Source organism: Triplophysa rosa, linkage group LG13, assembly GCF_024868665.1.
Source record: "Triplophysa rosa linkage group LG13, Trosa_1v2, whole genome shotgun sequence".
NCBI classification, from domain to species: domain Eukaryota; kingdom Metazoa; phylum Chordata; class Actinopteri; order Cypriniformes; family Nemacheilidae; genus Triplophysa; species Triplophysa rosa.
In genome coordinates this window covers 18,233,770-18,255,295 of record NC_079902.1, presented here as the reverse complement: position 1 = coordinate 18,255,295, position 21,526 = coordinate 18,233,770, and the positions used below count along the sequence as shown (strand labels likewise).

The following is a 21,526-nucleotide window of genomic DNA, read 5'->3' as shown; positions in this document are numbered from 1 at the left end:
ATTAATCCGTTCTTAAACGCGAGCAACACTATTTATAATGTGCACAAGGACGTGGGCGTGGCCATGGCGCTGCACCTGCGCGCGCTCCAGGTAAATAAGTGACACGCGTTGTACTTCACCGCTCGCTTGTTCCTAAACAAAGCGGTCCGGAAGTGATAAAAGGACAACGTCTCAGGTAAATGCGAAATGGCACTTTACACGTCTCAAAACTAGTATAAATTCGTGAAATTAGTAATTCATTGGGTTAAAATCAACATAAGTGGCTACGTAGTTTCAAAATCGACGCAGAAACGTGGTACGGGATTCTGAGAGTATAAAGTCAGTCTAACGTTACGTTTATCCAACCACGTTTATTGAGAATAACGTTAGATGTCAAACATTAAATTAGTATTGGAGTGTTGCTCTTTTTAATAAGATGGAAAAACAAAAAAAGCCTTTAATTTACTGTTTACAGTTCTCTCTCCGCTGAAGGCCTAAGATGGCCCGTTACAGGTATTTCATCTTCAATCAGAAGAGTGTGCTGGTGCTCGGCATCCTTCAGGTGGCGTGTGCCGGGCTCTGCGTGGTGTGCGGCTTCATGGACGCAGTCTTCCGCAAAAACACTACTTTGAGTGAAACTAGAGCACCACTTTGGGCTGGATTGGTGAGAAACCCTTAATGTATTCTGTTTGTGAGTATTACAGACCGAGAAAGGGCTTTCCCTGTTAGCATAAACCTGGAAACACCAAGTCAAGGAAAACTTGAAAAAATAATTTTAATAAAGATAATAAAAATGTAGTCACCTGTGTGTTCAGTTATTTTGTTCTTGTGTGTTTTACCCAGTTTTAAAAGTAAAATGTAAATACATCTATGTTATGTATACACATCTATTAATGTTACACACAGACGCATATATGTGCATAGACGTGTGTGTATATCGATGTGTTTGTTAAAATTATTTTAGATTATGGCTGCCCCAGGAGTGCTTTCTCTCTTTGCATCCCAAAAGAAAAATCCTGTTCTGGTAATTTCTGCTTTTTTTTATTTGTCTAGCACAGAATAATTTGCAGTGTAATTCTGCATCAGTATACCACTTATTTTTTGACTGTTGGTGTCTTTCAGGTAAACATCATGATAGTGTCCGCTGTGATGTCTTTTGTTGCTGTTGTGATTGTGTTCGTCTACTCTTGCGTCACTCTCAGTTATGGAGAGGAGGATGATGAGATCTTCCATGCCCATCCTGTCCCGGAAGTGGTACACTACATATATTAAATTTTATTAATAGGATAAACCCTTTGAGATGTACCATCTCGTTTTCGAGGGGGTCCTATGCATATTGTATATACAGTATTTAAGTCTTGGCAAAGATATCTTTAATTACAAATATGGATATAATTGATCCAGCTGTGTCTTATTTAGAGGTTTGTCCTTAGTCGGATGGTAAAAGGCGCTAATGTCACACTTCTGATGGCTTGCACGGGTTCCCTGCTTTTCTCCTCTCTTATCACGTTTGTTGGCTGCCGCAGCCTCCCGCTCTGTGGCTGCTACAATTCTGTAAACGGCATGGTAAGTAAAATCTGAGTATCTTGTATAATATGAGCAGTTCATGAAAACGTATGTAATGTAGACTAAAATAATATTATTTCATTGCTTTTCAGATACAATGTTGAGTTTTCATATTTTAAAATCCAATTGTTACAAATCCAATGCGTCCTGGTTTGGTATATGGGTCATTTTAAAAGCATTCCCTTATTCATAAGTGGGATTTATATGTTGTATGTTTATTTTGCAGGAGTTTCTTGTTCCACAGAATGACCCTAGTGCTCCAACAGAACTGATCTGCACTTGGCAGGGTAAGAGAGAGATGTGTGGATGAAGTGGGTTGGTACACAGTATTGATAAAATCATAATTCAAAGAGAAACTGGCACAACATGGGCCATTATGAATGTTAGTAAGGATGTGGCCAACAGATTGTATTCTGCTTCACGCAGGTGGAGATGAGCGAATCTTTAACTCTCCCGTGTCCTTCATGGATCAGTGTCTGGATCAGGAACAGCGAGAGATCTCCACACTTCCGCCTTACAGCAGACTAGCATAAGAATTGCTGACTTTTAAATGTGTGTCTGTAGTTGTAAGCCGTTTTTATTCGCTTGCGAGGTATTTAATTCATTAATTTGGCCCAGTTTGTAAAGGGATTTTATTTGAGTTGTCTTTATTTATTATCAGTGCCATATTCTGTAAATTTATATGATCTTAGTATTTTACATTTTAAATAAATTGCAGCTACAAGACTGATGTTTTATACATGTTTTACAATAAATAGTTCTGCTAAAAATGAATATTATTAGTGCTTTCTTTTATAAAAGTACAAACTAGTTTAGCATAAAACTTGAACCATGGAGAATCTAATATCAGCTCCAAATGAAAACCGTCTCCAAAGATTTCAGATTTTCCAAAATGGTACAGACAAATCTAGAGACAATTCAAAGATGAGAGCTTTATTTCTTAGTAAACCATTAAAACTTTTGAAACCAAAACCGCAACGGTATGATTTTTTTTTCATATGCATTTGATTTGTAGCACATTGATTGTTGATGTAGTTTTTTTTCCCTTATAACTAACACTCCAACTCATGACCAATAGGCATGTTTTAGTCAAGATACATGTTTTGCATGCTTGATATATTTTTTGGCATGGTACTGTTTTTGTAACCCTGATATCATGAATTGGCTCATACACTTGCAAAATGCATAATGAAAACCAAAACCTTCAAAATAACAACAATAATTTAAAATACAAAATGTAGCACACATGTCATTCAAGTGCCATAACAGTATGTTTTTCAACATACAGTTTTTGTGGCTTTCTGAGATCAACTTGTTTTCATTCATTTGTTAGAGCCTGAAGGAAAGACTTAAAATGTGAAAAACCAGAGACTAATGCATGAATGCAATGGCAAAAGCCTGTCGACACCCAAAACCAAGCCACCTTGTGATACAAAAAAAAACCGTAAACACTCATGGACAAAACATTTTGCACGACTTCAAGTATGTACTCAGCACTTTGCACTTATTTGAGGGCCATCATTAACCATGCAAATTTCCTAAACCAATCACATGCTGCTAATATCTGACCTCCGTCAAACAATTTAATGCTCAAGCTAATCAGCCCCTTAACCAACCTACTTCAAATAGACCACTGCAATTATATGCAAAAAAAAAACTTGACAGACAAAAAAGATAGTGGGGCATGCTGCTTTGATGCACTCCACAGGGCCTGCTGTGGTTATATTCAAGACATGAATGAATATTCTCTGTAATGGATTGAACAAGGACTGCAATGAACACCAGGAAAGAAAATGTAGTCATTATCAAGTCCGATGTACTGTATACTTGTCCTGATAGATTACAGGGAAATATAAAGATTGATATCAGAACTGTTATCAGAGCATGCACAAAGCAGATACCATGTATAATATGCATGTGGATTTGCAAGATAATCTGTGGTAGGCATTACAGATTTTTTTTAATTTTGCCTAAAATAATAAGGTATACTGTGATATTTCTACAGCTCTATATACCACATCTGACTGTAGGAAAATTTATAAAGAAATTTCTTTTTATCTGACATCTGACTTTTTATCTTTTTAAATCCGCACATCATTTACACATATTGATTTGATAACCCGGAAGTGCTTACAGTAGATTTTGTTCATATAAATGCCTGCAGTGGAGAAGGACTGGCTTTAAAAATATATTCAGTAATAGAATGCTATCAGTTTTACTTTCGTTTTAAATTCATCCCTTGTTTCTCTGAAACCTATGAGCGGCACTAATGCTAAATCTTTTCCCTTGAGCCAACGGACAACTTTCGCAGGAAGTGCCTGTATGTGTGTGGGCGAGATAGAGGGAGAAAACAAACCACAAATGCACAGACTAACGCAGACTTGCAGTTTCACCTGGGAGGCAAATTATTTTACTGACCCCTTTATCTAATTTTGGCATGAAAAGTGCTTCAGAGCTATGATATTCAAGGCAACATCATGTGTATGACGGTAACCCCCTGTGAAACTCCACTGAATATTAAATCTAGTAGGTATGTTTATTTATCTTGTTAGAATGTGTGGCAGTGAAGGCGTACAAGTTAGAGGCTGACATACAGTGACTGAAGCTAAAATATGTAAGACAGGCTGGCCTACGTGCAACGTGTCAAAGCCTCTACAGAAAGAAACACTTCCTAGAGTCTTTTTACCTTCAAAATGATGGGCATCTTGCACATTGAGTTCAAAAATGACTCCTAAGGAGAGTTTATATTTGATAAAACGTTCACAGATATAATCTCCTAATCTCCCTTTGTGTATAGTTTTGCTTTAGTTGCCTCCATGCTAAGTGGTGACCCCCGATTTGATTTGATTTGATTTGAACAGAGCGATCAGGTGTTTCCCTTTATTAGCTCCTCCAGCAGCTACAGCCCCAGGTTCCCCTGTCCTCTTCCTCCTGCCTCCTAAGAGTGACAACATCTCCAGGTCTTCTAGGTGGTTGGCTTAACATCAGCGGCTTCTGGGATTTTAGCTTGTGCGCTACCGTCATAAAAATGGCCTCAACGTGGTCACTATTATTCCGACTGCCATCCTCGTTTCCGTAGGGATTCTTGGCAGAGGTCTCGAACAGAGGCATTGAGTGGGCATCGGCGAACTGCTGCGCTACATCAGTGCTTACTTGAGCTGCGTGCCGCAGGTCACACTTGTTCCCGACCAGGATTCTGGGCACCTCCTGACCCAGGGCGTGCTGACGGCACTCCTCGATCCATGCAGGAAGGCTTCGGAAACTAGCAGCGTTGGTGACATCATAGACGAACACCACAGCGTGGACGTTACGGTAGTAATGCTGCACCATGCTCTTTCGGAAACGCTCCTGGCCTGCGGTGTCCCATAGTTGGACCTACAAGAGACGAAAGAGAGAGGAGAAACTAAAATTGAAAGATGCCATAAATCAGAGTTTATTAGCTGTGCACTTTGCGTGGTATTTGTCCTACAACAGAGAAAAAGAATACAGGGCATGTTTATGCATAAACAAAATACATCAGGTAATGCACGTGCATGATGCAGAGGATTATAGACAAACATCAGCGGTATAGAAATGGAGCTCTTTATTGTGACAGTTATGACAGCTTGACACATCATAGAGGAGGGAAACATGACGTTGACTCCCTCTGAAAACATACAAACTAACCTTAATTTGCTCGCCGTCTATTTCGACAACCTTCTCCCGAAAATCCACCCCGATGGTGGCCTCAGTCTTGTCAGGAAACTTGTCCGCACAGAATCTGTAGGTGAGGCAGGTCTTGCCGACCCCGGAGTCTCCGATCACGATGATCTTAAAGATTCGAGTCCGCGGAGGAGGCAGCGAGGAACTTGTCAATGACGAGCTAAATTCAAAAGAGGACTCGACGTCTGCCATGCTGTTTGCCTATAGACAAACCAGTGCCAGAGACGTGTCACCTTACAGGATGGCACAGTGCAAATGCACCGATGCTAACGACTTGGATATTGATTTAAAAAGCAAATTTAGCTTAACCCTTATGCCGTCACCTCAAGCTTCGTTAGCAAAAACCATAAATTCAATAATCAGAGAGTTTATTAAACGTGTTGACATGCAAGACTCCGCATTTTGCTGATGCATTCCTGGCGGAGTCCTCTTACACTGTTTGGGTCTGAAGCCACGTACGTACGACGTTACGTGACATAACTGAAATCTCGCGAGAACTTACAAAATACTGTAAGTATTTTATTTTGACAATGAAACCACAAGCATAATATAATGTAAACAATTATCACTTTTTATTTTTATATTTTACTGTTCAATTTTATTGTTATGTGTCTTGTTTGTGTATTCGGTGAGTATACTGAAAGTTTTAAAATGACGTTTTTAATTACAAAAAATCCATTACATAAAGCTCTTTCTGATTATAAAACTATAAATAGAGCACAAAAAAAATACTAATAATGATAATAAAAGTTATATTATGATTAATTGCATACGGTGGAGATAAAAGTCTTAATCTGTTAAAAATGTCATTGATAGTCAGTATTTGAAAGTACCGTTTAGATAAATGCTGCCTACTGTACAGAATAAAAATGTAAAGAAGTAAAGGCTTTGGGGCAACTTTAGTCACGTGTGGCTTAAGTCAAACAGTGCAATGACACTAATGTTACCAAAGTCCAACTCTAGATTTACTGGACGACTGCTGAAAATGTTGGTAAGTTCTTATAAATTGTTATTGTTTTAAAACAGTAATGCCTTACTAATTAAAGTGATTATGTATATGAAGAATTTGAAGTAAAGAAATATCCTGGTCACTAGACTGATATATTTGAGAAGGTTTGTAACAAGTGTGTCTGTTATTTTTACTGCTGTATGGAGAGTGTTATAAAGACACTTACAGTTTAATGTACTGATAAAAGGTGAATGAAGGTGTTGAGCTGGAAACGCCTCCACCAGGACTGGAGGAAGAGTTTCACACTCTCTTCAGCTCTGATGCACTGACATTTCTGTCTGAACTCATCTCTACCTTCCAGCCTGAAGTTGACAAGGTCTGAAACCCACTTTAAAACAAATATCTATCAATATATTTAAGGTTTTTTAAAATTAATATGCCGGACAGCGATTCTTGAGCTTCAAACTTTGATACTATAATTCAATTAAGAATAACTATAAATAGAGATACAATGATATTGTTGTTAATATTTATTTAAGATGAGAAACTATATAGTGTAAGGAAGATTTGTGTTTGTACTTTTTTGGGTGGGTGTTCAAATATCTTTTTTGCCTGTTAGGTCCTAAAGTTGAGAGTCCTACGGAAAGTTCAGCTGGATCTGACTGGAGAACTGCCAGTCTTTCCGAAGGACACGGCTCACATCCGAAACGATCCCAGCTGGAGAGTGAGTCCTGTTCCACACAGATTACACTGCAGACATGTTGACGTCGGTGACCTTTCACCCTGTGATACACAACGCTTTATACAGGGACTCAAATCCACCGCACAAGGGTTACAGGTAAGACATAAAGTGCTGGTTTGGTAGACACAAAATAAAAGGTAGAACCTAACTTTTATCAGAATACAAGCACTATTTTTGTATATCCACTAAATTAAAACAGTACTGTGTGTATTACAAAACATATTGCACATAAAAGCTATACTAAATACATACTTATAATTAGGTATAATTTATCTTATTATTCAATCTTATTATCATTTTGTTCTATTTTAGGTTGATTTTGATGATGGCAACTGCCCAACGTACCATAATCAAATTAAAGGCATTTATAATGTTTACCAGGCTGTGCACAACCAGTTTCAAGGTAAGTTTGACTTCTCTGATAATCTATTCCTGGATGTCCATTAATAATTATTTGTCTTAAACAGATGTGCCGCCCATTGCTCAGGCTCCAGTGCTGATGCTCCGCCCTCGAGCATGGAACATGGTGGAGCACAACATGATGGTACAGATCTGTCGAAATATTGTATTATTGTGTTTGTATAATGACATTATGAGATTTGTTGTATGAGATCAGTTTGTGTGTTTGAAATTGGCAATCATCTTTTAGCTTTTGCCATATGTTGTATGGTAAGAATCTGTAAGCGAGTGAGACTCTCTGTGTAGGTGTATGGTCGAGAAGTTCCAGGTCCATTGTTTGACTTTGGTCTGCTGATGTTTCATAATGCAAAGTTACTTCTTCAGAATCAGAGTGGACCCTTTTTCTACTTATCCAAGGTCAGTGATGAACGATTTCATTCAGTTTAACATTAGGACATACTGTAATTTCAGTAGACCAAACATATCCTGGAACATTCAATGGTTGGTATGTTTCAAAACGAAATACTTTTTGTTCTGCTATGCAGGTTGAAAGTTACATGGAGGCCAGATTGTGGAGTCAGATTTTTTTTTGGACTGAGAAAAAGGTAGAGGTGTTTTATAAACGTAATTAAAAATTATTTTATATTATTTTATTTATTTTTAAAGATGGGGTTGAATCACCTTTAAGTTGTTTCAAACCCATATAAATGTTATTGTTATTCTGAACACAAAGAAATATTTTTGGAAGAACTGTTTGTTTTCCCACATTCTTCAAAATGTCCTCTTTTGAGTTCAACAGAACAAAGAAATGTATATAGGTTTAAAACAACTTCAGGTTGAGTAAATGATGACATGAATTACAATTTTGGCTGAACTGTTCCTTTAATCATTAATATTTTCCACATTTTGAATAGTAGTAAACTCCCTGTAACTATGTTAACTATTTAACTTGTGTAATCATTTTTTGTCTTTCAGCTTGGTCTGCCAGCAGGTTCTATAAAGGCCACCGTGCTTATTGAGTGCGTCCTGGCTTCTTTTGAAATGGAGGAGATTTTGTATGAGCTCAAGGAGCACTCCGCTGGTTTAAACTGTGGCATCTGGGACTATTCTGCTTCCTTCGTGAACAAATTTGGTGAGTTTATACGGTTTCGGAGAGTCTTTAAAACCAAGAACATTCACAGTTAGTGTCAATGCTTTCTAGGTCATCGAGCTGATTTCCTCCTCCCTGACCGCAGTAAGTATGTGGATATGGAGAAGCGTTTCTTGCACAGCTACATGGATCTGCTGGTGCAGACTTGTCACCGCAGGGGTGCCCTAGCAACAGGTGGCATGGCAGCATTGTTGTTGCCTAGAGACAAAGAGAGTGACCTCTACAAGACTGTGCTTCATACTGTCACCAGGCAAGACACAGATACCACTGAACCAGAACAAACACGCACCCTATGATCACAGTCACAATCTTAATTCGATTTCCAGTGCTGCATACTTCTGAATCCTAATATGATACTTCTGAAGTGTCCAAATTAAACCAAAACTGTAACATTAATCTGTATCTACCTGTAGCGATCGAGGAAAGACGTATCAGTTAGGCACATCCAGCTTCAGTCAAATTAGTTCTTTATTAAAATCAACATTGTATTGTGTTTTCCTGCAGACTTAAATTGCTAGAGATCAAAGCTGGAGTTGACGGTTTCATGGTCTATGACATGGATCTGATTGAGCCCATGCAAAAAGTAAATCATCACAAACCTTTCTTTGTCCGCTCTCAGCTTGGCATGAACTCGTATAAGTCTGTTAGTGACTGTGATTGTCTCACAGCTGTTCCAGCTTCACTCTCCGGATCAGAACCAGCTGCGCGATGACATCACCGTGACCCCAGAGGACTTGCTTGTGATGCCTGCGGTCAGCTGAACTCTCGGACCAAATCGTGTCATAACATGTTGATTATTATGTGGTTTGGATTTGATTATGGTCAAATATTTGATTTTATTCATTTCTGTAGGGTGGTGTAACATTGTATGGATTGAGGCATAATATTGCTGTAGGAGTCCTCTTCATTGAAGCCTGGCTTTCAGGTGGCATACCTTCCACCTATGGCTTTCAAAATGACAGTTTAATGCACAAAATGTAGTTTTTATGGATGTTTATGATGCTATAGGCAGAGGACATTTCTTTTATCTGGGAAAGGTTGAGGATTCGGCGACTGCAGAGATATCCAGGTCTCAGGTTGGTTCGCAAAAAGTGTAACGTACATGGTACAACATACAGCACTGGTCAATCAAAGAGCTTGCATTTATCAGGTGTGGCAGTGGATCCGGCATCAGGTGAGACTGGAGGATAACGGCACGCTTGTGACAAGAGCTCTAGTCCATAGCTTGGCTGAAGATCTGATGGGAGATCTGAAAGCAGCTGTACATTGTCAAACAAGCAGGTAAACGGTGACTCATGTTTGATAAAATTATACATTTGCATATATTATGATCTTTAAATTTTGATTCAGAATTGTGTGTATTATAGAGCTGATGTTGCTTAAGAGCTCGCTGAGAAGTAATCCATTATTTCTCTTTCTATTTTTAAGGAATGAACAGAGGTTGATGACTGCTGTGTCCATGTTTCTAGAAATTGTGCAGAAGAATGATTTCCCAGAGTTCCTCACTACTTACCTGAACCTCGACCACACCTTCCTTAGCTTTCAGAACCAACATGAGAAAAAACATACAGATAAGGCACCTAAAGCCAGACTCTAACTTGCATCTAAACATCTACAACTACACGAAATTAGTAAATAGATCTGGTAATGTGAGTTCATCACAAATATTTGTGTGAGTTAACTACAAACCCTGCATACCTAAATATTACAGTAAAATATGGGTAATTAAGTATTTAACAGGAGTATGAAAACTTCTGATAATTCTTGCTCTCTATCCTTGCACTTCTACAGTACACACAAAAGTTTGGAAATTAAAAACAAAGAGAAGTATACACAGTTCTGTTATTTTGTTTTATTTGTAACTGTGCGAGTGTGAAATGACAAAACATGTTCTCAGAATCCAGACAGTGGTATCTTTGAGTCTTGTGTTATCGGGAAAAAATCAAACAGAAAGGTTGAAACCAGCATGAGAGATCCCAAACAGTGAGTGGGAGGAAATAAAATAAGCCAAACTCACCCAAAATAAACAGTCACAGTACATGTCCTACAGGCTCAAAAAACACTCAGCCTCCGAGACATTCACTGAATAACCTAAAGGCAGCAGAGGATGAAAGAGAAACAGAGATGCATGTCTGCCTCTGCTCAGCACGCCGGGTGACCTTACAATCAGCTCTGTTATCAGTTTATTGGCCGAGCTTCATCATTTCCTCCCGAAAGCCTTTGGGCTTTGACTGCTGGCTCCCCTGGTGGCTGATCCTGGAACTGCTTTGTGCTCAGCAACACAATGGGCACAATGTCACGTTTATTCATTGCCACACTCACCCTGACCATCCCTCCCCCCCAGTACCCTCAACAACAGGTGCCGTTATCTGCATCTAAGCTTTGCCCCACAGGTTTGGCACATGACCACGCAAGTCAAACCTGGACCAGAAGTATTGCTCCTCTTGATATTATTCTGCTCGCTTTAATATTCTTTTATATAAATTACTCTTAAAAACATGAAACAATGCAGTCTCAAACATTAGCTAGGTCCGATGAGTTCACAGTTCATTGTGACCGTCATTATCAATCATTCACTTTCTCTGTAATACCGTTTGTTCTGTTCTAGCGTAAGAACTGCCGTTGGCCGTATTTATAAAAAAAAAGAAAAAAAAGGAGTAAAACAGGTTTTAACCCCTATTGCTCGTTCGCTCCTGTGAGTTGGAAGCGAAAGTGGAAGGTAACTGGTCTCAATAGTGCAGTAGTCTCGACCTCCGTGGGGCGTCTGGTCTCAAAATGCAGATGGCCATAAAACGGCCTCCCTGCTCCGTCCTGAAATGCTCACATCTCATTGGGCATGTCCTCGTGGTCGCAGGATGACACGTCTCCATTTGTGGTCACCACGGAGTTGTCCTGGTAACCAGGGGGCATGAAGGCCAGGGCGTAGGGGTAGAGACCGTAGCAGGACGCACGGTATGATTCGATAATTTTCTCCGGCTGTGAGCCCAGACCGTTGTCCCTTAAAGCCTGGAGCACCTCTGTGCACATCTAATAACAGACATCAGAGATGTAGCGTAATGTAGTACACATCGAATAATGCAAATATAAGTCTGTTCTCTTAGTTACAGTACCTGAACGGTTCTGCCTGTTAAGGACTCATTTAAAGAGGTAGCCAGCTCAGCAGCTTTCCCCTCAGCGGAAGGGTCCAGATAGACCATCATCTTAGCAGCTGCATACAGGCATGAAAAAAGACAATTGAGGGCGCAAGATAGCAAAACACATACGCTTAAATGTTTCTCTACCTCACTTTATAATGCGACAAGTTTCAGGTTTAATAACGACAGCGTGCAAGTACCTGCAACTCTGTGTGGTATAGAGATGACATGCTTGCTCAGGAAGTTTTGGTTGAAGGTTTTTGGGTCACTCTCTCCGAAATGCTTTGTGATCTCCTGTTTTAGAACCGTCTGCACTGCCTCCGGCATGTCCTTATTGTCTGAAACTGAAAACAGACAGCAACGTCTCATTGCAAAAATTAGAGGTCTTTCGATATCCGTTTTAGTAGCTTTATATTTAGCAGCTTTATGGATATTTAAGCACTTGCGCACAATGTACCTCCTTTGAAGAATCGCACCAAGCACTGGTGAAGCCAGGGGTGATCAGGGTCCAATGAGTGAGCTCTCTTGACCGACTGCAGCATCAAAAGAGACTTTTCTACAAACACAAGATTTTAGCAAATGATGACTAATGCATTATGAATCATGACGAGTCAGTCAGTACGGTCACCTTTTCTGAGGTAGATCTCGAAGGCCAGCAGGTGTGTGTCTATTTTATTCTTTACTAAATTCTTCAGGGGAGTCAAGAACTTCACTGCTTCCTCCAGCGGATTCTCAACCTGAACAAAAGATCATGATGCTCAAACAATTCAGAGAAAAACAACCAGTATTTTCACTTCATCTGAAGAACTAGAGGTTTTAAATGTGTGTCAGCACTTTTGCCAGCTTATCTGGTACGAGTTCCTCTTTAGGTCCACCGATTTCTTCCTCATCTTCTTCCTTTTTCTTCTTTTGGTTCTTTAGCTGTTTCTCCTTCTCAGCGTTCTTCTTTTCCTCCTCTAACTGGGCTTTCTTCTGGGCACGTCTCTGCTTGTTACGCAACTTCTTCAGCTCCTTGTCCGTCAGATTTGCTAAAGCAAAAAACAATAGTTTACCCAAAAGCTGACCTAATATCCAAAGAAGGTTTCTCTGATGAATAAATGCTTGTTGTGTACAAGATGGTACCATTGTCAGCCTGAGACTCCTTGTTGTCGTCAGAGAGTGGGTTATCGTGAAGGCTGAGGTAGATCTCGATGGCCGTGCGTGCTGCCTTGAAGTAGAAAGGGTGCACGCGTAACACGTCCTCCAGTTTGAGCAGATCCACGTAGGAGCGCAGCGTCATCTTTCTCATACAGTATGTGTGGAAATCAAACTGGTCGTCTGTTATCTCCACAAAATGCTGTAAACAAGAAAAGAACGAGAGTAGAATTTAGACAGGGTGTCTACAGATATAAGAAAGTTAAATTTAAGACTTTTTAAGAACATTTTAATGCCACTTTATATGAAATTTTAGACCAAACCTGCAATGAACATGCACATTCTAATACATATATATTTCATATACACAGCCTCTGAAAATGTAGAGACCACTCAAATTACTTTCAGCTTTTCTGCATATTGTTTTTTTCTGTGAACTCCTGACAGAATTTCACCCAAATTCAAAATAAAAATATTGCTTTATATTTGCACAAAATTAAAAAGGCCAAACTGATTTTTAGAATACTCTAGATTATGAGACTTTAGCCTGGTTTTCTCAGACTGGGTCACATATGATGGAATAAGTCTGATTTTTAATCACAGCTTTCATTCCTTATACACTTTACTGTATGTCACTCCTGAGGTTTGTTTCGGTTGAAATTCACTGGACTAGAATGCTCGCAATACACGTAGAAATGCTAATTAAAGGCAAAACTGGAGCGATCTCTTCATTTTTTCCGTGGCTATAAGTACAGTACACATGTATAAGTGCTCTTTATAAACTAACACAAGGTCATACGGGTGCTGCGAGTCATCTTGACGAGTTTAGTTTAATATTTCATCAATAAAAACAAATATAAATGCCTAAATAATAACATATGAGATTATATTCACAAATGATTTAACCAAATTGCATGTTCGTCTTGTTTGAACGTCGCATTGGATTAAAGCCGTAAGGAAACGCATTTTCCTCGCATAGGTTTGGTTTTGGTAACAAATAAAATATTTAAAATTAATATTTCGCGTCCAATAATTTGCTCATGTTGTAAGTAACGTTAGCGGTTTAATATGTGGGATATGTACATCCAGCCGATTGTAACGTTAACCCCGCTTCGTGTCAGGCTCCTGTCGGGTTTTACTCTGCAATATCAAGCGGCTGTACATTATCCATTACTTACATTATAAAAACAGTGGAAAAGAAACATTGTCATCTGCTGGAGGTCTTTTCGTGCGCACATTGCTTCCCTCTGTGTCTGTGTGATTCCACCACCTTTCCTGGCACCGGTGTTGTGCCGAATTTTGACTCCCCGCCGGATAACGACTCCCCTCATTGAAACTACTGGGGGATTAGCTAAACCCACCCCTCGAATTTGAAATACATTTTTGGGTGAACTATTTTTGGCCGAGCAGTTAAACTTAACATCAGAGAATAAATAAAGTTGTGGGTGAATAGGCGTGGTACTCACTCTTTCAATTTCATGGCACTTTTTCAGTGCCTCTCCATATTTGTTTAGAGACTTGTAGGCCAGCGCACATTCAGTCTGGAACCACATACACTGCATCTCGTTCAGATTCTCTACTGCAGAGGTGCCTTCCTGCAGACGTCAACAAAGATGTAAAACACTTTAATATTAAATGCATTCAAAAGAAGGCAAAACCAAAATCACGTTCCCGCAACCCCAAGACGTTCAACACTAACCCGTGTAAACTTGGAACACATCTCCTCTGCCTCTTTGATGAGACCGGCCTTGAGAAGATACTTGGCACACTTGGAGTTGATGAAGCGGTCAGCAGTGTCGAGACCCTGGGCCTCGTCCATCCAGCGAGCAGCTTCACGGATGTTACCCGAGTGCTAAACCGAAAAAAAAACCCAACTCAATCTCACTTCACTATGAAAAAATAGTTCTCATCCTGAGTGTGTTTTACCTTATAGATCTTCGCCTTGATGAGGAAGAGCTCTATGAGTGTGGGGGTGCTTTCGATGGCTGCATTGATGTATTCGAGAGCAAGGGTCTGTTTGCGGATATGGTTGAAATGTTGGGCCAGGAAATACTGAACCCAGAGTAGGGAAGTCGGAGGCTCAGTTTTCCCATCATCTACAAATCACATGGAGCACCAGTTGTTAACCATCAGAAGGATCAATGCTAGGGCACCAGCTGCCAATGCTGTAGGATAACTACTTTACATCTATAAATCTATTCCCTCGGAGTATTACTGGAATCAATTGAATCAAAAGTCAATATACTGAAGCATGATGTATGGCACATACACATGAAAATTGTGCTGGATAATAAAATTATTCATGTAAAAAATATAATGTATAAACAAATAAACCATCAATACACAGAAATTAAATAAAAAAAACTTTTTGCTTTATTGCCCAGCTTCACATGTTATGTTCATCGGCACATTTACTCACCATTTTGGTTGAACATTCTACAGGTCCTCAAACTTTTTTCATAGCCCAAAACTAATTCCTCAATTATAGCCACCTGTACAGAATGAGAAGAAGAGACGTTACTCCAAAGATTATACTCCCTATTTTGGTTTCTCTTCTCTGTTAAACCGTCCTGTCCATCTTACCTTGTCTTTGTGAGGGTACAGTGATTTAAGCGTGGTAAAAACAGGCGGGCATCCCTTGCTTAAGTTAATTCTCAGGTACCGATCCAAACACTCTCTGAACTTCTCACCTGCCGGAAAAATATGCAGTCATTCACACACATGCATTACCAGATCAGAACGGCTCTATTGATTTAACAGCACTGAAACTTACCAGTGAGGAAGCTAAGAGGAAGTCTTCTTGGCACCAGGCCCTTAGGATACTTAACCCAAGCATCTTCATAGATTTTCTGCCTCTCTTCTGCACTCTCTGAAAAAAAAAACATTGCAGATAATAAGAGGCTAAATGAAACAAAAACATCTAGGCTTTACTATATTCAGTGTAATAAGATGATGATGGAAAAATGTGCATGCGTGTACTTGTTTTGAGTGCTTTCTCCAGCCCTTGATAGTAGCTCCAGTTCTCAGGGTTTCTCTCCAGCAGTCGGTGATAGACCTCTGTAGCTTCACCAGCCCGATCCAATCTCAGCAGCAGTTCTCCTACACACATACCACATAAAGTTGTAACCAATGTAACCTTTTTTCCATTACAAATAAACAAAAACTGGTTACAGAGCAAATACACGAAAGTATCATAATAATATTGGAATTGAGTTGTTGGGTACGATATCGCAGGAAATGTCAGTTATTTGACTTCAACTCATGTAAGGGTATTTAAAGGAGGCTGCAATTTTGTGTTTCAAACAGAGAAGCCGATTTTGAGGCAACAATTAGAGAGCAGCTTTAAATACAATTTTTACCTTAAAACTGTAATGCATTTAAAAAATGTTTGTAAAAGACGCACCTCGCATCTCTTCTACAGCCAGTTTGTCACAGATTTGTTTCTCATAGTTGGTCAGGTGATCGAGAGCTTTTTTGAAAAGTCCGGCTTCCCTCAACAGCTGATTCTGATACAGCAAGAGCTCACTGTACTCGTAATCCACTTTATCTGGAGATGTCTGAAACACAAGTGCACAAAAACACACACATCAGTGACATCCAAAATCAAAAGCTGAATGATTTTAATATTCTTTATAATCTATATATTTAATAATCTATAGTCAAAGTTTAGTTGTTCCATTTGTTTTCAATATCATGCAGCATCTCTGTGTGTGGATGATTTAACGGACAGAAAAAGGTTTAAAAAGGCACCTGTTGTGTTTTGCGGAACTCTTCAACAATCTTAGCTGCCATTTCGTAATCCTCCAGAAGGTGATACGCAATGGCATAACCAATCCAGGACGCTCTCTGAGCTGGCCGTAACTGAAGTAACTGGTACCGGGTCTCCTGTGAAAAGCAGAGAAAAGATAATTTTATATTTTATATATTTTATAATAGAGAATGTGAAGCTGACGTCACGCCATATGTTGCAAGTTGCAGCGGTGCCGCCATCTTGGGAGGATAAAACTCCACTGCTATTATTGTTTTGATTTGTACCGTTACTTGTTTTGTTTGATATATGGTGAAAGTGAAAGAACCATGGGCTTTTCCTGAACGACTCTGCGTAATGCTATTGCAGTTTTTAACACAACATGACCGACCTACCATAGTAATATTTCCTAATCAAACAAGAAAAACAAAACACTGCATTGAACGCACTAGCAGCCATCCTCCCAAGATGGCGCAACATTCAACGCGGCGTGATGTCGATTAACAAGCTCTATACATTCATATACAATACATAAAAATTTCTTTACCACATTCCATTTTCTAGGTGTTACATGCAAGTGTGTTTATATAAATTTACTTGATTGTTCCCGGACACTTACACAAGTGCTCACGTTCAAAATAACTTACCCTATAACCTTCGAGGTCTCTCATTTGAATCTGCAGCAGGGAGAGATCTCTGAGGATTTGCAGATTGTCTTTGTCCCATTTAAGAGCATTTCTGTAGCACTTGATGGCCTCATCATACTTCTTATCGGAGCGCTGAAGCAAACCGTACACGTGCCAACCTGTGGAGGAGTTAAGGACAGAAAACAACACAACACCCATCCATAAATTGCGCTAATCCCTGTCAAAAGAGCCTCCCGCTTTCATTGTGTAAAGGCAGGGAAGGGCATTTCCATGACTCTGCTGACAAAATAATAAGTTTTAGGATACAGACATGACTCTTCAGATCGTTTCGTAAACCTCTCCGGACTAGGTCATATGCCTCCTCCTTTCGTCCCAAACAGTTCAGGGTCAGTCCCTTCATTGCTAGGGTCTCTGCGGAGGAAAAAGTAAAAAAAGGACAGTAACCAGTCATGATCAAGTGCTCAACTTTTAGGTGTCACTTACAAATAATTTAAACTGGAAAAAGGTTACCTCCATGTTCGGCATACTTTGGGTTGGACAGGATCTGTTTGCAAAACTTGAGCCCATTTCTGTACTGCTTGTGTTCGTAGCATCTCTAAAAGACAAAAATCAGGATGCTAACTAAAATCATTTTCATATTAGACCTAATGTAAATGTGGTTAGCGATATCTTGTTTACATTCCATAACCAAATGCATCGAACCAAAACCGCAGAGAAATTGTGTGAATAACACATAACCACCAGCGCAACTACAAAGTCAGAAGACCCATTATAGTCTGACAGCAGTATGAATCACACTGGCACCTTGCAGAGGAGACATCACTTCACAAAGGCTAAAAAAAAGTTTGAGAGCGCAAACGTCGACTCTTGCAAAGACATGCACTGGATAGTCAAGACACTGGTGCCAAAAAAAAGGATTTGAGAAAAGCCCCACCTACTGCTCTTTTCAAGATTTGCTTACTAATCCCTGTCATGTAGATCAATTGAATGTGGTTTTTAGTATCTCTATGCAGAATGAGATGTTGATTTCAAACACATTTATATCTTATCTACAATGGTCAGTACAACAGCTTAGAGGTTCAAAGCACTGCATGTCAAAAAAACTAAATAATTAAGAATGCCTCTATACTGTCTGCATTGTTGCATGTGTAACCCAAGAAAATGTAAACTCTCTTGTATGTTACTTTCCAGAAAAAATGTCTAATATGATAAAACAACTACTTGGTCTGTTTCTATGCTGGTTATTATTACACATTATTACTAATTAAAAACAATGACTTGTCAAGCCAGTGAGTTAAAATAACCTGTACAAAACAACTTCAAGCACAAGGCTTTGAAGTAGCTTTAACAACATACAAAATAGTAACTTTGGTATGAGGTACACATAAATTGACATTATTTGAGGATTATTATGTTCATTAGAGTTGTTGATATGTTTTAGTTGATGTTAAACTTATGCATGGTTTGTTAAGTTTGAATGTGACAGCAGTTTTGAGGCGTGGCTTTAAATACTAATAAAAGTGCCAATATGGAAACACACTGCACTACATTAGTAGCCATTTTACAACAAATTGTGCAAAATAATATTTGTTGTAGACAACGCAGTAAAATAACCATTACCATTCTTCTTTCAAACCTCACGTACGCTTGTAATGCGTTGTGGTTAAACAGGTTTATAAGTGGCTGAAGTTTAAAAGTTAGCATGTACGTTGACTGGTCATCAAATTAATGCAGCGCGATTAGGAGAAACTCTTCAACCGCACATGCTCGTGTTAAAATAGTTTGACTTTTTGCACCAATAATGTTTATTCCGAACACACGTATATCAAACTGATCTGGGCTGAACGTGCTAAGGTAGTTAGCTGCTTCGTACTGGGCAAGTTCAACTGCTCTCAAACTGCGTGAATGTGCATGAACTAATAGTCGTGTTACCAGTATTAAACCAATGCCAATGCCCACTCTTAGCCTCCGTAAATACCCAACGAGGCTGCAAAAATCTCTTAGGGAGGTTTCTCGTGGGGTCAGCGAAGAGCGATCCTGGCTAAAATAGGAAGGCGAATGACACACGTTTGCTTTCTATTATTAACGACCCAGCACTCATTTGCAGCTACATTTCTCCCAACTTACCAATATTCTCTTAAAGAGAGCGTTCTCCTTCGGCGGCAGAGTTATCGAGGGCATTGTTCTTATTGAGTGATGATCCCCCTTACTTTGCTCTGGTCATGAACCGGAATGCGTGATCCTCTAGCCGGATTGTCCGCCGTATCGTAAAATCCCCCAGAACTTCGCTGTCTGGGGCTCCTCGCCTTCACGTGGTGACAGCAGGCCCCCCTTCAGAACCAAAATGGCGACGCTCCTTCTCTCCGGGTCAAATGGTGAACTGGGCATGCGCCGAGTGTGTAGCGTTTCCGAGACGGGGATGAATCAGTGAAAATTAATAACATATGAAAGGAAACGAAAGTGTGGCCATTTAATCATATTTTTGGCCTTAATGGTGATTATGTTATTGTAGGGATACAGAAAAAAGTCACAAACAAAGGATAAACATTGCAATAATTGTATTTACATGTATGCATTTGGCAGACGCTTTTATCCAAAGCGACTTACATTGCATTATCCTATACATTTGTTTCTAAATATGCAATACCCTGGAATCGAACCCAGCACCTTGGCGTTGTTAGCGCATGCTCTAACCACCGAGCTACATAATTGTATAATGTAAAATAACTACGTGCGCATTTTAATCAGTAGATGGCACTATTAACCCATATGCATTAGTAAGCGTTGAAAAAACCTATACATGATTATTAATGTTTACATTGTTTCCAAAGTTAGTACGTAAAGTACAAGGAGTTTGACAAGTTTTGAGGTTGCTTATACAACATACAAAATGGTACGTTCATTTTGATACGTGTTACATACGATCGTTGACATTATTTTTAGAATAAAAAACGACTGCAGTTCTTTAATGCACTAACCCTACAGGTAATGTTTTAGCGTATGATAAACTAATGCATGATTTCTTGAGTTTGAATCGTGATCGATTAGTCTACGTGCCGCTAGTTTCGTCTATCAAATTGACAGGACGTGAACGCGAAGGAAATATAATCGAACAAGGATCGAATCGAACAACATTGCGTTTGGGGAATAAACGCTGTAAAAATGCCTTTCGGTCGGTTATTGCTGCGAACATCGACTATCAATAAGAGTAAGTCCCAAAAATATAATTATATTCGGCGTACATTTCTGTATCCCAGGATGTTTCTTTGGTTGTGTTTACTCGACCCTTGTAGCAACGCACAGTGTGCTGACCTTGCTTAGCTTAGTTTAGCAACTAGCAGCGCAGTAGTTGTGTTAATGCTTATACATATTGGAGCAACTTGTATAACAGGTACCAAAAGTGTACATTACTTCAGCCACAGCAAGTATGTCAGATATAAATGGGATTGATTAATTGTTTAAATTTCCTTCATTCAGTGGTCAGCAGAAATGCGTTCACCGCCTTCAAACCTGATCCTTCAAAGCCAAACATGCTGAGAGTAGGGCTGGCATTTGGAAGCACAGCTTTCCTCTGGGGATTGGTAACTCGACCATTTAAATTATCCCTCACACTTACACACAAACTTATTTTTTTTAAATGTCATTGCAGTATTTGTGATTGTGTTGACACAATCTCTTTGCTCCCCACAAGCTCTTCAAACAACACAGCACTGATGTGCTGGAATACAAAACAAGGAATGGGCTAGAGTAAATCATGGGGTAAGTTAAACCATTACATCTCCTTTACTGTAATCAACGTGTATAAAATATGTCAATTTACAGTGTGGGGCAAGATTTTACCTTAATGTTTGTTTCCAAAGTTCATTTATGACTATAGACACCATAGTTTGCTTATACTGTGGCTTAAAGTGCATGGCATGATTATTTATTTATTTTTTATTCCCTTTTCCTTGTAGGGTGCCGAGTGCTGTTCATTGGTTCTCTGGGTTCTCCCATTTAAATGTTCCTCTGCTATGAAAATATGTACAAAAATGTTTAATAAAAATGTCTATTTGTAAACTCTGCGAAATCACGTTGGTTGTTGTTATTTTGCTTGTAAATTGTATCATTACTCTGAATTGAGGGGAACAAAGTCAGTGTCGATTGTTTCTTCGGGATGTTCGATTCGATAACAGCATTCAAAAACATAGGGTTAAATTGTATGGATTAAAGATTTTATTTGTCACATACTACCAACCTTTAGTAAAATGTTACTCTAGATTATGCAAACAATAACCTACCTAGAAATAAGAACTGCATATTTAAAACTGAGACTAAATATATAAGTAAGCACATTTTTTTTAGTCAAAATTCTTATCAGGAAAAGAGAGACAAAA

General features: G+C 39.2%; 5 protein-coding genes across 6 annotated transcripts; 3 read left to right on the top strand and 2 right to left on the bottom strand.

Moving 5' to 3' along the window:
* Positions 1-100: 100 nt before the first annotated feature.
* On the top strand, positions 101-2,880 carry zgc:113425 (uncharacterized protein LOC541425 homolog). Of its 2 annotated transcripts, none has more exons than XM_057350163.1 (7): positions 101-175; positions 472-643; positions 944-1,003; positions 1,102-1,233; positions 1,399-1,545; positions 1,772-1,832; positions 1,972-2,880. In XM_057350163.1, the coding sequence occupies exons 2-7, from the start codon at positions 479-481 to the stop codon at positions 2,076-2,078; spliced, it is 672 nt and encodes a 223-aa protein (XP_057206146.1). In that variant the 5' UTR covers positions 101-175; positions 472-478; the 3' UTR covers positions 2,079-2,880. The 2 variants fall into 2 exon arrangements, with proteins under 2 accessions (XP_057206146.1, XP_057206145.1); XM_057350162.1 differs by having other exon boundaries at positions 114-175; positions 455-643.
* On the bottom strand, positions 2,479-5,727 carry rab33ba (RAB33B, member RAS oncogene family a). The gene is made up of 2 exons (XM_057350161.1): positions 5,212-5,727; positions 2,479-4,920 (listed from the first exon to the last, which is right to left on the bottom strand). Exons 1-2 carry the CDS (start codon positions 5,437-5,439, stop codon positions 4,429-4,431), a joined length of 720 nt encoding a protein of 239 aa, XP_057206144.1. The 5' UTR covers positions 5,440-5,727; the 3' UTR covers positions 2,479-4,428.
* Positions 5,728-6,187: 460 nt separating this feature from the next.
* On the top strand, positions 6,188-10,269 carry ugl (ureidoglycolate lyase). Its single transcript, XM_057349111.1, has 15 exons — positions 6,188-6,238; positions 6,444-6,572; positions 6,816-7,034; positions 7,251-7,341; positions 7,406-7,482; positions 7,644-7,754; positions 7,883-7,942; positions 8,313-8,469; positions 8,539-8,737; positions 8,992-9,070; positions 9,156-9,239; positions 9,340-9,412; positions 9,496-9,563; positions 9,638-9,768; positions 9,916-10,269. Exons 1-15 carry the CDS (start codon positions 6,188-6,190, stop codon positions 10,082-10,084), a joined length of 1,698 nt encoding a protein of 565 aa, XP_057205094.1. The 3' UTR covers positions 10,085-10,269.
* Positions 10,270-10,319: 50 nt separating this feature from the next.
* naa15a (N-alpha-acetyltransferase 15, NatA auxiliary subunit a) lies at positions 10,320-19,512 on the bottom strand. Its single transcript, XM_057350026.1, has 20 exons — positions 19,278-19,512; positions 17,661-17,745; positions 17,457-17,561; positions 17,151-17,308; positions 16,506-16,640; positions 16,159-16,312; positions 15,735-15,854; positions 15,529-15,624; positions 15,339-15,445; positions 15,175-15,247; positions 14,682-14,851; positions 14,455-14,607; positions 14,222-14,350; positions 12,744-12,957; positions 12,456-12,649; positions 12,250-12,358; positions 12,079-12,177; positions 11,822-11,965; positions 11,598-11,695; positions 10,320-11,514 (listed from the first exon to the last, which is right to left on the bottom strand). The coding sequence occupies exons 1-20, from the start codon at positions 19,329-19,331 to the stop codon at positions 11,308-11,310; spliced, it is 2,604 nt and encodes an 867-aa protein (XP_057206009.1). The 5' UTR covers positions 19,332-19,512; the 3' UTR covers positions 10,320-11,307.
* Positions 19,513-20,223: 711 nt separating this feature from the next.
* On the top strand, positions 20,224-21,239 carry ndufc1 (NADH:ubiquinone oxidoreductase subunit C1). The gene is made up of 4 exons (XM_057349978.1): positions 20,224-20,358; positions 20,628-20,731; positions 20,842-20,909; positions 21,107-21,239. The coding sequence occupies exons 1-3, from the start codon at positions 20,313-20,315 to the stop codon at positions 20,899-20,901; spliced, it is 210 nt and encodes a 69-aa protein (XP_057205961.1). The 5' UTR covers positions 20,224-20,312; the 3' UTR covers positions 20,902-20,909; positions 21,107-21,239.
* Positions 21,240-21,526: the final 287 nt, after the last annotated feature.

What these genes read in the sequence shown, in the direction of transcription:
- naa15a (XM_057350026.1), bottom strand. Translation starts at nt 19,331, where the DNA reads ATGCCCTCGATAACTCTGCCGCCGAAGGAGAACGCTCTCTTTAAGAGA. An exon ending in CGATCTGAAGAGTCATGTCT is followed by an intron (nt 17,309 to 17,456) that starts GTATCCTAAAAC and finishes ACTCCTCCACAG; the next exon opens with GTTGGCACGTGTACGGTTTG. An exon ending in GGCTGTAGAAGAGATGCGAG is followed by an intron (nt 15,855 to 16,158) that starts GTGCGTCTTTTA and finishes GTATGTGTGTAG; the next exon opens with GAGAACTGCTGCTGAGATTG.
- ndufc1 (XM_057349978.1), top strand. Translation starts at nt 20,313, where the DNA reads ATGCCTTTCGGTCGGTTATTGCTGCGAACATCGACTATCAATAAGA. An exon ending in AACATCGACTATCAATAAGA is followed by an intron (nt 20,359 to 20,627) that starts GTAAGTCCCAAA and finishes TCCTTCATTCAG; the next exon opens with TGGTCAGCAGAAATGCGTTC. An exon ending in CAGCTTTCCTCTGGGGATTG is followed by an intron (nt 20,732 to 20,841) that starts GTAACTCGACCA and finishes GCTCCCCACAAG; the next exon opens with CTCTTCAAACAACACAGCAC.
- ugl (XM_057349111.1), top strand. Translation starts at nt 6,188, where the DNA reads ATGTTACCAAAGTCCAACTCTAGATTTACTGGACGACTGCTGAAAATG. An exon ending in TGGTGGAGCACAACATGATG is followed by an intron (nt 7,483 to 7,643) that starts GTACAGATCTGT and finishes CTCTCTGTGTAG; the next exon opens with GTGTATGGTCGAGAAGTTCC. An exon ending in TTTTTTGGACTGAGAAAAAG is followed by an intron (nt 7,943 to 8,312) that starts GTAGAGGTGTTT and finishes TTTGTCTTTCAG; the next exon opens with CTTGGTCTGCCAGCAGGTTC.
- zgc:113425 (XM_057350163.1), top strand. Translation starts at nt 479, where the DNA reads ATGGCCCGTTACAGGTATTTCATCTTCAATCAGAAGAGTGTGCTGGTG. An exon ending in CACCACTTTGGGCTGGATTG is followed by an intron (nt 644 to 943) that starts GTGAGAAACCCT and finishes AAATTATTTTAG; the next exon opens with ATTATGGCTGCCCCAGGAGT. An exon ending in AAAAGAAAAATCCTGTTCTG is followed by an intron (nt 1,004 to 1,101) that starts GTAATTTCTGCT and finishes GGTGTCTTTCAG; the next exon opens with GTAAACATCATGATAGTGTC.
- rab33ba (XM_057350161.1), bottom strand. Translation starts at nt 5,439, where the DNA reads ATGGCAGACGTCGAGTCCTCTTTTGAATTTAGCTCGTCATTGACAAGT. An exon ending in TAGACGGCGAGCAAATTAAG is followed by an intron (nt 4,921 to 5,211) that starts GTTAGTTTGTAT and finishes CGTCTCTTGTAG; the next exon opens with GTCCAACTATGGGACACCGC.